This window comes from Vipera ursinii (assembly GCF_947247035.1).
Source record: "Vipera ursinii genome assembly, chromosome: 7".
Classification (NCBI taxonomy): Eukaryota; Metazoa; Chordata; class Lepidosauria; order Squamata; family Viperidae; genus Vipera; species Vipera ursinii.
In genome coordinates, this window is record NC_139521.1 from 21,425,985 (window position 1) to 21,441,219 (window position 15,235).

The 15,235-nt window shown below is 40.8% G+C and overlaps 1 protein-coding gene across 2 annotated transcripts in view; it reads left to right on the top strand.

The window, feature by feature from the left end:
* CC2D2A (coiled-coil and C2 domain containing 2A) overlaps positions 1 to 15,235 on the top strand; it is a 258,992-nt gene that overhangs the window by 162,724 nt on the left and 81,033 nt on the right. For both annotated transcript variants that reach the window (XM_083366907.1, XM_083366908.1), the window contains exons 14-17: positions 1,245 to 1,422; positions 2,162 to 2,318; positions 2,950 to 3,097; positions 4,764 to 4,902. In XM_083366907.1, coding sequence (XP_083223033.1) covers positions 1,245 to 1,422; positions 2,162 to 2,318; positions 2,950 to 3,097; positions 4,764 to 4,902 — 622 coding nt within the window. The remainder of the gene's footprint in view (positions 1 to 1,244; positions 1,423 to 2,161; positions 2,319 to 2,949; positions 3,098 to 4,763; positions 4,903 to 15,235) is intronic.

The following is a 15,235-nucleotide window of genomic DNA, read 5'->3' on the forward strand; positions in this document are numbered from 1 at the left end:
CTTCATTCTATGTATATGCCTGCTTATTAGGGCTTTCACACACACCCCAAGCGGCATTATTACAAAGTCAGCTTATTGCCCCCAACAATCTGGGTCCTCATTTTACCTACCTCGGAAGGATGGAAGGCTGAGTCAACCTTGAGCCTGGTGGGATGCGAACCTGCACTAATTGCAGGCAGCTGGTGTTACTTAAGCAGGCATTAGCCCACTGCTCCACCAAGGCACCAAGCATCAATGGATGCTGTTTTTTATTGTATGGACCTGTGCTTTCTGCATAATGCCTCAGATACACCTTTTATTGCATTTGTTAACATGATAGAATAGAATAGAATAGAATAGAATAGAATAGAATAGAATAGAATAGAATAGAATAGAATAGAATAGAATAGAATAGAATAGTTTGTCAAGATATTTTTGGATCCTGAGCTTGGCTCAGCATGTTGGCTATTCCTGCCAGTTTAGTGTCATCTGCAAATTTGATGAGTTTCCCTTCTATTCCCTCATCTAAGTTATTTATAAAGATATTAAAGAGTACTGGGCCTAAGATGGATCAAGATCAATATTGGATAATATTTAGCCCTTGTGCACAGGGGAAAAATAGATCACACAACTGCATATTTTGAGCATAAGAGAGGAGCAAGTTATAAACTCCTAAATCCACTACTCAGTCCAACAAGTTAAGCATATATATTTTAGATTTTGTATGTTCTATTCAATTGTTAGATAATTGGGACATCTTAGAGATGTGAAAAAGGGATTGTACACACAGCATAGAGTGAAGACTATCTTATTTTAAACACATATTTTAGTTATCAAAACCTTGTGAAACATCTCAAACACAAAACTGCCCAGACTTGCTGGAAGTTGGGCAATACATAAAATGAATAAATTACTTTGTTTAGTTGCTCAGTCAGTCAGTTGTTTAGACAGGAGTTGGCATTTTTGTCCACCTGTCAGGTCCTTTCCAAGGACATCAGATAGCCAGATGTTTACATTTGATGGGGTTAAATTGTTGCAGGATGTAAACTGTTCCAAATAAAACTGCCTTTTGCAATTGATTGATGTTGATTTTGTCAATGGTGTCGGTGGTGTTCAAATGGTGCTCCCTTTGTTTTGCGATTACACTCAAGGTGCCTTTTACTACAATCATTCTGTTTTGTTATCTTCTCTAATTCTTTCTCTGCTATTCTTTATTATCATTCAAACAATATGAATGTTTTATTTACTTGTTAATCTGTTTGTAGATCTGAAGTTGCAAGACGTGAAGATGTGAAGAAAAGATCTCTCTTCTTAAAAATTCTTTTTAATTCCAAAGAGGTGTCTAGAACAGTTTCTCGACAGATGAGCTCTGACTTTAGAATTCATTTTGGGCAAATTTTTAATGTGCAAATATTCAATTGGCCAGAGAGTTTAAAATTGCAAGTAAGTTATTGTGTTAAACACATAGAGAAACAGTAGAACATAAATAGTCTTATCTATGGCAAGAGTTCTGAAGAAATCCTAATTTCAGTCATTTAAATTTAGTTTCCACAGAAAAATTTAGTAATTTTTGGTCTATGGATTTAAATGATATAAGGTTCTTTTCATAATGAAATTCTGTTCCTGGACAAAGCTACCCTCACTTTCTTGTATAGAATATAGGTTATATGCTCAATTTCTCTTGCTTTTATTTTTGTTCTTTTTTATTTTGCACTTCTATACGGCTTGTACCACTATCTGCTTCAAATAAAATTCTTTAAAATTTTCACCCCAACTAGTTATGTACAGTATATACAATGATAATTTAATAGTATTCCTTGTGTATCCTCCACAGTTGCTGATTTTGGAATCCGTGATCTAGTGGCTTTTGCTCCTTAAGAGCTGGATTCTCAAATGAGAATCACCTGCTTCTCTACTTTCACTTGTCAGGGAAAGGAAGCCCATCTAATTACCATTCTAGTATATCCCAAGCTAGAGTATATATTTACTGTGTAGTCCTGATATTATGATGCATAGTGAGAGACAAGCAATTCTAACTAATACCAACCTTCTATAGTCCCTTGAAATACATATAGTTATTTATGGCTATGAGAACATGTTTGAGATCATAGTATGAATTAAATATAACTCCCAAACACTTAAAGTGATTAGAGATTGGAATAATTTCTTCCCTTTATTACAGCTTTATGAAACAATTGGACTCGGCAGTGCTAACTTGTTAATGGAAGTATTTGTGCCCATCCCAGAGATGACTGTTCTGACAGGAAGAGCTCCAATTGAAGATATTGAATTCAGCAGTGACCAGTGTGTGACGCTGGACCATGAAGGAGTGGGCAGTGGTACAGAGATTGTTCCATTTCTTATTTGTTGATGTTCAGAGAACTGCAACCCAGCTAATATAATTGACATATTGTGGTTTTAGTGCTAGGTCCAAATACTTATACAGTATGTCCATAGACTTAACCATCATCTCTTAGGAAACTTGAGGTGTTCAGGCCTTACAACCATCTTTGATAGACCTCCAAAACTTGCTAAAAACTAGTTTCCTTCCTTCCTTCCTTCCTTCCTTCCTTCCTTCCTTCCTTCCTTCCTTCCTTCCTTCCTTCCTTCCTTCCTTCCTTCCTTCCTTCCAACTAAGAAAAAATACAAGAGCATTAAAGACCATGCAAATAGATAGAACTTAATATTTTATTGTTGTTTGCATATGGTAGACTATGATTGTTTGTATTTTTATACCCTGTATTTAGCTCTGGGAAGTCGGGGAGGGGGGGAGGGGGAGGGGAGGGAAGAGTTGGGGAGGTTTGGGGAGAGGGGAGGGGGTTGGGAGGGGTTTTGTCTTTTAAAAAATGTACTGTAAAACTTTTCAATAAAAAAGAGACCATGCAAATGATATATTTTTATTGGTTGGTTCAAAAGAACACAAACCACGGTTGATTTATCAAATCTGGGCTTTTTTATCTCTTCTTGCAGGTGTTTCATTTTCATTTGAAGCAGATGGTAGTAATAATATGATTTTAATGACTTCTGGTAAAGTATCATGCAGTGTGTCATGGGCAGTTGGAGTAAATGGGATACCACTGGTTCCTCCAGTCTTGCAGAAGAATTCTAATCTTTCAAGGTAGTGAACTTCAACAGAGTTCAGTTCAATAAGTCCTCCATAAGCCCTTTCTTTCCTAGAGAGAAAAAAAATGTTCTGTCTGACTGCATAATTTTTGGAGTAATACTTAGAGATCATTGTTTTAGCCAGAAGTTGAAATATGTTTTAACATATTTTGTCTGCATGTGAACATTATTGTCTCTTGTAGTACTCTTCACTGGTACTGTGTACTATTTCAAGCACAATGATATTTCATTGAATAAAAATATTTCAGGAGATTTCTTTTTATTAACTTAGTGTGAGCTTGTTAAACTGTACACATCTTCAACAGTAGTGAGTCTTGTGAAATAACGGGAAGTCTTTGTAAAGCTGTTTGACTGTAAATTTTATTTGAAAAGGCAAATTAATGAGTTTATACAAAATTGACAATCCATAACCATGTTTCCCCGAAAATAAGACCAGGTGTCAGAATCCAGTTATATTTCATTTCTATCTATCTTCTCTGATATAAAAACCAATTCTTACTATCTCCTGGATTCCATCATGCTACTAAGGGGGAGGGGGGTATGCATGGGGTTTTTACTACTTTCACTTCCTCTGTTCACTACAAAGTAACCTTTTGTTGATTCACTTCGGGTCTGCTAACCATAACAGTGTGGCCATCTGCCTTTCATCCTATGCCCCTCTGAACTTCTCCTCTTTACCGGCAGCAAGGGAAAAGTGGGGAGGAGATGCAACACCTGGGATCTGGGTAAAGAGAGGTTTGAATGATTGTGCCAACGGAGCCGGACTGATGTTATTTTTCCTGCAGTTAACACCTGGAAATCTGCCAGTTTGAATTGCCCGAAAGAACTGCGGGGTGGGGGGCTGCTTGGGAACATTTTAAAACATTGAATGGTGGAGGGATCCTTCAGATCCTGTCTAGCATGCCTACAGTCAATTTCTCTTAATAAAAATTCCTGTTGGAAGAGACCATTTCCAAGAGTTCTGTTTTCTTAATATGTAGATTTAAATGGGCCCTTACACCAGGTCTTATTTATTTATTTATTTAGCCTCCAAAAGAGGCATCAGGTCTTATTTTCGGGGGATGTTTTACCACCGGCTCCGATGGCCACACCCATCAGGTCTACTTTTTCTATGGCTGAAGGAGCAGCTTCATTCTGCAGCTGCATTCCAGCCTGCATTTTGCAGTCAGGCCTTTCCAAAAGGCCTATGCAGCCGAGTACCGAGCTATGGATTCAAGAGGTCTGGAGAGGTCTTACAGAGCCAAGCTATGGATTGAATCCATAGCTCGGTTTTTGGCTGAAGAGTCCTTTCAGAAAGGCCTGTGACTGAGAAATGCAGGCTTGGCTGCAAAAGACACCACAGAAGAAGTGAGGAGAGGCCAGGCTGCAAGGTAAATTGGTGCGGGGCATGTGGGGCAGCTCCACACCCCCACCGCCACCCTAGCTTTTAGGTGTGTGCCTCATCCCAAAATTAGGACTTATTTTTGGAGTAGGGCTTATATTAGGCCCATCCCCCCAACCCAAAATTCAAGCTAGGGCTTATTTTCGGGGTAGGCCTTACTTCGGGAAAACACAGTAACTAGGAACACCAACCATAGAGGTTCTTTAATTTTTTCTTTCTTTGAAAACATTTGGAAGACTTCTTTTAACCAATTGTTTTCACTCTTATGTCAAAATTTCAGTTCCTTAAAAAAAGTGGATGCTATTGCATCAATTGGTGCATCTGGATTAACTGACATGAAGAAATTAGCCAAGTGGGTGACTGATACAAAACCTGATCCTAATGATCCAAGCAACACAGCCCTGATGCAGTTTTTAAAAGTAAGAACTTTCTATCATTCATGATGCTGAACTTCCAGATATTTTTATCCTATATTTTCCCAAAGCCTTACCTGAAAAGTTAGTGATACAGGATAACATAATTAATAGCCTTATTCCTTACATGTGTGCACAGGTGGTTGTCATCCAAATAATTCTTGGATGCATTGAGTGTTTCATTAGAAAAGAAGTCTGGGCTTTGAACTTTTGTGTTTTGGGTGACCTACAAATTGGTTTCCTTCCCCCTTCAGTTTTAGTTTAAAGCCCTTTGGAGGTGTTGAGCCAGTTGTTTCCCTAATTCTTGCTGGTCATCATGAGGTGAAGTCTGTCTTTTGCTAGAAGCCCTTCCTATAGGTCAGGGGTGTCAAACTCAATTTCATTGAGGGCCGCATCAGCATTCCAGTTGCCCTTGGCGGGCCAGGTGGGTGTGGCCAGGGTCTGCGTGGCCTACTGGGTGGGCGTGGCCAGCTCTACATCATCCACATCAAGGGTGCCAATGGGGGCCTGGGCAGGAGTGGGACAGATCTGAGGGTCTCTGGCAGAAGATGGGACCGGGGCAAGTGCCAAGGCATGGTCCACTGGAGGAGCCTCACTGTTCCTGTCAGGCCTTGGGGGGGGTTGGACCGTGGCATGGAGGTCAAATGCCCAGCCCAGCCATCAAGAACCCACGGCACTAAGCCCAGCCCCACTTCCCCAAGGGGGCACCCAGCTGCACTTACCTCCTCAAGGCTGCTGCTGCTGTGCTTGCTCTCCTTAGCCAGGTTGCTCATGATGGGTACGAGGGCAAAGTCAAGAGGGAGGCCCACTCCCTCTCCATGGGAGGAGACCTGGCTTTGTATCCAAAGCTTCCTTAGCAATAGGATCGGAGACACCCCCCCAGGATAGGCCAGGAGGAGGGGGCAAGGGGATGGTGAAAGGGCAGCAGGGCAGGACTAAGGCAGGACTTCCCTCAGACCCTCCCTCTCCCTCCCTCCCTCCCTCCCTCCCTCCCTCCCTCCCTTCCTTCCTTCCTTCCTTCCTTCCTTCCTTCCTAGAACAGAGTGGTAGGAAAATATTTGAGATGAGGGAGGGAGAAAAACAGGCAAGAAACGCAGGTGGGGAAGTGTCATCCTTCGTGAGAAATGAAGAAATGCACCATTGCCTGGAAGTGGCCAGCACATGGCCCTCGCCTACTTCACATATCCGGCTTGGTGGGCTCTGGGGGAGGGGATGCCATGAGCAGTGTGAGAGTCGATGTTACCTGCGCAATGCTGCCCAGCCCCCAGCCTGCCTGGTTTTGGCAGGCAGTGGGGCACTTTCCTGACAGTGCTGAGAGGCTGAGCCGGGTGGCACGAATCTGAAGAGAAGCGCAACACTGCCCAGGCCCTAGCCTGCCCAAAGTAGGCAGGGTCATATGCTGGCCACTTCCAAGCGATGGTACATTTCTTCATTCCTCACAAAGGGTGATACCTCCCCAGCGTGCACCCAGGGGGCAGTGCCAATGTGGCATGGGCCAGTCCCTCACTGGTTCCAGTCGGCCTTGTGGAGCTAAGACTGAATGTATTTCAGCATAGATGGCCACCACGAAATTGTACATTGGCTTCTGGCTGGCCTGGGCCGGGGCCAAGGTAGTGGGAGCCGTTCCCTCACTGTTTCCAGGATGGCTTTGCGGGCCACATGAAACCACTTCGCAGGCCAGATCCGGCCCCCGGGCCTTGTGTTTGACATGTCTGCTATAGGTAGTGTAATCCATGGTCTTATGATGGCACCATTCTTTGAGCCAGTGGTTTATTTCTAAAATGCTCCATTTCCTCATTGGTTGGTTGTTGACCTTTCATCCGGAGAATAGATGACAACACAATCTGGGCACCCAGTTACTTTGCTTTTCTGTCTAGTTGTTCATAGTCTTTTGAAAATGATTTCAGGCTCTTAGTTGTATGATTTGTCCTGACATGTAAATTTAGAAAGGGATAGAAATCAGTGGACTTAAATTATTTTAGTGAGCCTCTCTGTCACATCTTTGCACCTGGGAGACAATTCACTTCTCTTAAGACAGGGGTGTCAAACTGCCGGCCTGTGGGCCAATTGCATCATATGGAGGCTGCACCTACCCCAGCTCCGGCAATGCAAAAAAGTAATATGTTGTGACACATCACGTGATGTGGCGAGTTTGACACCCATGCCTTAAGATATTGTCAGGTATACAAATAGATAACTCTGTTCCTCTGAGTAGTAAATCACTAATCAGCAACACATGCCTTTTATTTATCTGGGGATGTTTGAGCACCTTCTTATCACTGGAACACTTGACTTTGCATAGTTCCTTCCTGGAGGATGATATAAAATCAGTTTTTCAGTTCCAGAGAAAGCAGGGACTGACTTCTCTGAGTTTTATTTTTTGTTCTTTGCATGTCATGCTACCATTGCCCTTGCCATCAGTCTTGCCCTTCATCTTCCTTGCTGTGTTTTGTTTAGATAGAGATTTGTGATGTTTAATAGGAGATTTGCATGTTCAACATTGAAACTCAGAGTGTCTACTAGTGGAGTATCTGGAGTTTTAGTGGCTTGATTTGCCTCAGTTTGCAAACTTGACCTACCTTACTTCTCTTGTGTTTTCCTTTGCCCATATGAACATATTTCATAGAAGAAGCAATAACCAACAAAATAAAATCCAAGTTACAGTAAAAAACAAAGTTTTATCTGCACAATAATTAACATTGGATAGTTAGGTATTTCGTGCCGTGCATTTTTAAGAAAGATCTAGAACTGCCAATTTGAAATGTATTCACTGCATACAATTGTTTTCTACCTTTATAGAAGTTTTAATTATAATTTTCTAGTGTTTTGGTTGCATTAAAAAGGACAGATTTGATTTATTTACAGTTAGAATAGAATACTTTGGCCAAGTGTGATCAGACAAACAAGGAATTTGTCTCCAGTACAGAAGCTGTCAGTGTACATGCAAAGCAACAGAGTAATCAACATCATCATCATCATCATCATCATAACAATAAAGAAGGGGTAGTAAAGAAGATAAGAAGGATAATAATAATGCTACAGCCATACAATATGGGTAAATGTACATAGACAATAGATGGTAGTATGTGAATTAGGTGTTCAGCAGAGTGATGACATGAGGAAAAAAACCTTGTCTCTTTGTCTGGTTGTTTTGATATGCAAAACTATGTCAGGTCTAGCATTGTGTCCTGCCATTCAATGGAAGGGGGAGGAGGAAGGTTTGCTGGCATCTTTCATATGCTTTCACTTTTGCTGTAACAGCTTGGGAATTAAAGGTGAGGATTGTCATTGGAGACAGAGCAGGCTCTCTTCCAGCTAGTTTCAGCCTGGTTTCAAGGCTGTCATGTGCCAAGGGTGTCCTGTTATTTGTCTAGCACCTCAGCATTCTCAAAACAACCCTATGGCATCACATTGGCTGCCGGTGGACTGGTTGAGGGAATGCGTTTGGGGAAATGGAAGAATTGCTTTGAGCTTTGCATGAGGCTCTCAGATTTTGCCTGAGTTTACTGCATCCACTTTCTCTCAGTAAAAGTTCTTTTGACTCAATTCAGTGGAGTCAGGAGTTTTGCTTTCCTGAGGGACAGCTGGGGCAGGTCCTTATACCCTGTAATGGTGTCCCAAGGGGAGGAGTTGAAACATTTTATGTGCAGGATGTGGAGGGTCTGTAGATATTTTCTCAGCCCCCCTTCTGACCTGCGTAACATAAAGGTCTTCTATGAAGGCTGGCTGGTTGTAGTTGTTCTTTTTGCAGTTCTAACCATTATTGAAGTCTGCACCTCTCCTGTTTGGTTGCTGTACCAAACCAGACAGTTACAGAAAAATGTGAAGAATTCTGCTGTGCTGTCAAATATAGCAAGATGTGGTAGAATACAAAGTAAGGCCTACCCTGAAAATAAGTCCTAGCTTGATTTTGGGGGATGGGTCTAATATAAGCCCTATCCCAAAAATAAGCCCTAGTTTTGGGGCAAGGCACACACCTACAAATCAACCTAGGGCAGTGGTGGTGTGGAGCTGCCCCATGTGCCCCACACCCACTTACCTTGCAGTCAGGCCTCTCCTCACCGGCCCACTTCTTCTGTGGCGTCTTCTGCAGCCAGGCGTATATTTCTTAGTCACAGGCCTTTCCAGAAGGACTCTGCAGCCAAGAACTGAGCTATGGATTCAATCCATAGCTGGGTTCTGCATTGATTTGTGCTTTAAATTGTAAGCTGCCCTGAGTCTTTGGAGAAGGGTGGGATATAAATGGGATTAAAAAAAAAGACCTCTGCAGCTGAGAACCGAACTATGGATTGAATCCATAGCTCGGTTCTTGGGCTGCATAGGGCTTCTGGAAAAGCTTGGCTGCAAAATGCAGGCTGGAATGCAGCTGTAGAATGAAGCTGCTCCTTCACCTACAGAAGAAGTGGACTTGCTGAGTGTGGCTGTTGGAGCTGGAGGTGAGTAAGACATACCCTGAAAATAAGATCTGGTGCTTCTTTTGGAGGCAAAAAAAAGACCTGGTCTTATTTTCGGGGAAACATGGCATGTCTAGCTCCAGATTGTTCTAGCTGCACCACAGGACTAGTTGTCCAACCTCCAATCTATATGCAGATTCATCACCAACTTGAATGAAACCAATGACTGTTGTATCATCTGCAAACTTCAGTACTTAATAGAACAATCCCTAGACATGCAGTCATTGGTATATATAGAGAAGAACAATGGAGAAAGGAGTGACCCCTGAAAGGCACTAGTAGTAATATCCCAGTATTAAATATAATTTTTTCTAGCTTCACCTGTTACTTCCTATCTGTCAAAAATCCTCCTACAACTATGGACAGATACATCTAGCTGCTCCTAGTCTCTTGATGTTGTTTTCAGGTTCATTGTTGTGTCATTTGTCACCACATGAACAAGAGAAAAGGGATAGTAATCTTGGGGCTTGATTATTTTAGTACTTCTCTCAGGCACATCTTTGTTTTTCACTCCAGGGAGACAACATACATCCCTAGATTGGTTAGCTGGTCTACAAACTGCTGGTTGCATTCCCCTGAGAAGTGAATCTCCTATCACCAGCACTTGTCTTTTTTTTTCCTTGGGAAAGTGTCAGGATCAACCTCAATCCCACATCTTAAGAAAGCAAAATCTTGGAAGCGATTTCTTCCAACAGGAACTTTTATTAAGAGTAGTTGATAGCAGGCATAATAGACGTGAGATTTCTCACACAGAGCGATAGATTAAAGTATCCCCATACAAGACCCCACCCCATAGTCCACCTGCCCAATGCGGGATGGCCAATCCTCAGAGGTTAAGTCCATCGTGGGAAAGGGGGAGATAAAATCAGACCGTCTCCAGCTCACACAGTGATGGTTGGCGGCTTCTTCACACCTTCCTCTTAGAGCGTAGACATAAACCAGGCACTGAGGTTACATCTCTTATTTTCTCCCTTGTTCTAGCTGACAGTTTAGGAAGATAGAGTTCAGAGAGAGAGATAACGCAGGAAGCAAATTACAGCTGGCAGGTAGAGGACACAGGCAATAAACAAAGCAAAATGTTACATTGTAGTGGAAATGAAGCAAAGACAATAATCCTGCAGGCACATCTCCCCTCCCCCTTGGGAGTATGGCAGAACCCAGGGAAAGGTGAGATTTGATTTTGGGCCAGAGGTCCAAGCGGTGTTTCACTGTCTAAGAAGTTAAATAGTTCTGACAGAAAGTTTGGGGTACTTTTTTTCCAGTCACAGTAACATTTGATGTCCCTTCTCTGGGTGTCTGTATGCTTTCTCCAGGCGAAGGATGTGAAATCAGTTGCTTAGCTCCAGTGGGGCTGCACTGTGCTGGATAGCACTAGACAGCAAGGACAATGCTCTTGGTTGTTGTTTTCTTCTATGAATGACACATTTCCATTAGTCTGTGCGTAAAGGTTCATGTACAGGTTCATTTCTTCTGGTAGTTGTTTGTTATTGTGTTTAAGATGAGCCTCAGAGTGGCTAGAGTTGCCTGAAGATTTTTCACTTTTTCTTCAAGTAATCCATTTAGTTTACATTTGATAGATGTGTAATTTGGGTCTTCTATGGGCATGAGTACATACATGGAACATACTTTACTCAAATCAAAATAGCATCAATCTTTTTCCATGACTATTTTTCTTTTCATGACTAGCTCATTTAAAAATTAAAAATCTCAAAATTTTCCAAAATGTTCAAAACTTTAAAAGATTTTTCCAAAAATTTTAAAAAATTAAATCAAGAATTATTTCTAAATAATTTCAGAAATACAAAAATATTTAAAAATTTAGAAGTATCTTTTCAAAAATTCTAAAAATTCTAGTTTACTTAAAAATAAAAATTTTCAAAATTCCCCAAAATTTAGAAGAATTTTTTAAAATTTAAACTGAATTTTTTTATTTAAACTAAAAAAATTCTGTTCTTAAATGTTAGGTGTTTTTTTTAGAATAACAGTATTTGAAGGGACCTTCTTGTCCAATCGCCTACTCAAACATGGAGTGCTATACCATTCCAGACAAATGACTGTCGGATCTCTTCTTTGAAAACTCCAGGGGTTTTTTTATTGAAAAGTTTTAAAATACATTTTGAAAACATAAACTCCCACCCTCCCCTCCCTCCCCCTCCCCCCGACTTCCCCGAGCTGAATACAGGGTATTAACTTTTACCAACCTAAGCTAAAATATGCTAACTAACTAAAAAAAACCACTTTAAATTCTATCGCACTTTAACTCCTCTTAAACATAACTAAATAACTAAATAATAATAACTAACTAATAATACATCATATAATACTAATACTTATTCATATGCTAAATGAAACTTTTTAGTCTTATATTTATTCTGAATATAATCAATCCATCTTCTCCATTCCAAAATATATCTCTGTTGCAATTGTTCTTTCAAATATGCTGAAATCTTTGCCATTTCCACCAGGTTTGAAACTTTTAAAGTCCACTCTTCTATAGTAGGCAGTTCCTCCTTCTTCCAATATTGCGCTACCAAAAGTCTTGCTGCCGTAGTTAAATTCAACATCAATTTAGTATCTATAATAGTACAATCTGTAATAATACCCAAAAGAAATAACTGTGGAGAAAACCTTATCTTTTTCTTAAATATCTTCTGCATGTTCCACCAAATTTTAATCCAAAAAACTTTAACTTTTTTACAAGTCCACCATATATGATAATAAGTTGCATCATCACAACCACACCTTCAACATTTAGGCTGATAATTCGGATACATACTTGCTAATTTTTTAGGATCTAAATGCCATCTATAAAACATTTTATAAAAATTCTCTCTTAAATTTTGTGCCTGTGTAAATTTTACATTTCTGACCCATATCTTTTCCCAGATATCCATCATGGGCTCCTGAAAATTCTGGGCCTATTTTATCATGCAGTCTTTAACAAGTTCCATTTCTGAATCTATTTCTATCAGTGCATTATATATCCTCCTTATATGCGCTGGACTTTGATCTCTTATTTAACCAAATTTTCATCAGTTGTCAAAATACCAACTGTCTGATCTTACTTCCATCTAGCTTGTAACTGCCCATACTGAAACCCAGTCTGCACTATTTTTTCTTCTTTTAAAATATTAAATGGCTTTAATTGCCATACATTCCTTTCCATTCTACGAATTTCTTTATATGTAGTCACATCATGTTTAAATCCCAGACTTATACCGTATTTTCCGGCGTATAAGACGACTTTTTAACCCATGAAAATCTTCTCAAAAGTTGGGGGGTCGTCTTATATGCCCAGTCGTCTTATACGCCGGAAAATAGTACATAAATCAATCGAGCGCCCCCGTTCTTGCAAAGCAACTTCAAGCCTCCTTAGTCCAGTCCCCCCTCCAACGTGACTCTCCCTTCCCACCCCCAAGAGCCTCTAAGCCCCTTCCCCTCCCCCTTGCAAACGCCAGACCCCGGGAGTGGCAGGAAGCTCCTCCCCCTCGCCCAAGCGGCATCTGAGCATAAGCAGATTGCGCTCGGCCGTGCAGGCTGCCGAAAGGTGGGGACTCGGAGTTCCCGCGGTGGTTGCGGCTTCTGGCGTGCCGTTTGCAGAGTCTGGCCTGGAAGAGCACGTCGTGTAAACGCAGCTCTTGCATTTATTCCAAAGGGTGGGTGGAAGGAAAAGCCCCTTTCGGCTCCGGCGTGGCTGCAAGTCAGCGAGCCCGGGAAGGCACGCCCTCCCCTCTCACTGTGGAGGAAGCAGGGCAGGCTGGCGTCGGGCGGGAGCCGGCAGGGCAGTCCTGCGCACGCGCACGCTCCCCGGCTGCTAAGGAGTCCTCGGGCAGCTGTGGCAGGCGCCTCACGCCCTTCCCTCTCGAGGCGGCACCAGCGGAGCCGTCCAGCGTCGGGCGGGAACCGGCAGGGCTTTGCACCATCTGCATCAGACGGGTCTGAATCGGGCTTGTGTCGGACACTTGGCAACTGGCATGTAAGTATTTTCCGGCGTATAAGACGAAAAATCTTGAAAATCTTCTCAAAAGTCGGGGGTCGTTTATACGCCAAGTCGTCTTATATGCCGGATAATACGGTATTTTCTATTGCATGTTTAGGTATTGCCCAAATTGGTATTTTATAATTTAACTTATATCAATATTTTTTCCAAACTCGCAACAGGGCATACCTTAATATAAGTGTCTTAAAAACATTATCCACCTTCTTATCATACAATAAATATGCATGCCAACCAAATAATAAATCACATCCCTCAATATTCAATAATCTCCCTTGTGTTAAATTAAACCAATCACTAATTGATGATAAAGCAGCAGCCTCATAATATAGTTTAAAATTGGGAATTTTAAGACCACCTCTTTCACGTACATCTTGCATTATCTTAAATTTTACTCTTGGTCTTTTCCCTGCCCAAACAAATTTATTAATACCTTTCTGCCATTCTTCCAAATTTGAATCTTTTTTGAGTATAGGTATCATTTGAAACAAGTCTCAAGATTAGCCATTCCCCTGGTTAATTATTCTTACTGTCAATTCTAGAAGTTCTTAGTTCCCTTTTAATCCCTCCTGTGGCTAACTTAAATGCAAATAAGATTGCCTTCTAGATATAGTTTGTAATCCACAGATTATTAAAAAATGACAGATGAATAAAAGCTGAAAAGAAAAATAAAATCTCAGATGAAAAGAAAAAATAGTATCTCAGCTGAGAGTAAGAATTAAAAATAGTTTGTAATAATACTGAAGAGGTTCTTTCCTTTAAAAACATTGTTTTTTTAAAGTTTGTAATCCACAAGAAAAAAGTAGAAAGAAGAAGAAAGTCTTTATATATTTTTAATCCACAGGATAAAGTAGAGTGATAATTGCAGATGAAAAGAATCTGCATTGTTTTATTGCCATTTAGGGCACAGTTTTATAATCCTTGTAAATAAGTTTACAATCCTCATAAACTTGCAGTCTAGTTTTGTGGTTAGTGTAAACAGCCTTCTTTGTAACAACCAGAGAATCCACAAAATCTTGAATAAATGATCATTCAGTTTTCTCAGTATCATTTAATATATATAGAAATTCTTATTCAATAGATTCAGTATCATTTAGTTCATATGAAATATAAAGTACAGTTCAGAGATTATATCCTTATAAATCCTTATAAATATGAAGCAGTTGTGGGTGAAGAAAGAAGAGAGCCACCTTTGCAAGTATATTTGCACCTAATTCATTTTGCAATTATATCTTTGAAAATATACATTTTAATGGTAAGAACTATGCAGTTAATATTGAAAAATTAAAAAGAGTACAGTATCAGACATGCCCCAGTCTAAACCTTTAGGAAAGAAAAACTCTCAACTCCATTTAGTTGGAAGTGAAAGGTATTTTTACTAAGAGATGCTGGTTGCAGTAAAGTCAGGTAGAATCCAAAAGTTCCCATGCAACAATACAGAAATATTTCCTTGGTTTCTCATCCCTCCCCCATGACCAGTCTGTCTGTCAGAACCCATTCTTCCCTGGGTGTGTGTGGAATCTATCTTTTATTTTCTAATTCATTTCTATCTGAGGGTTCTGCCATTCTCCTGAGGGGGAGGGGGGAAGGCTCTGTGGTATGTTATTTTGCTTTGCTACAATGTATCTTTTCCACTGTCCCTGAGTGGGAAACTGTCAGATCCTGCCTATCATGTCTGCTATCAGCTTCTCCTAATAAAAGTGCCTTTTGGAAAGAAACTGTTTGGGATGAGGTTTTGACATTAGGCAGGATCTGCAGTAATAGTTAACCCAGAAGAAAGACCCTTGCTGGGGGACTAAGCAAATGATGTCCAATATCGGAACAGAAAGGGAAGACCTGCATGGGAGGAGAGCTATCCCACTTAGCAGAGCCCAGCCAATATAATTCT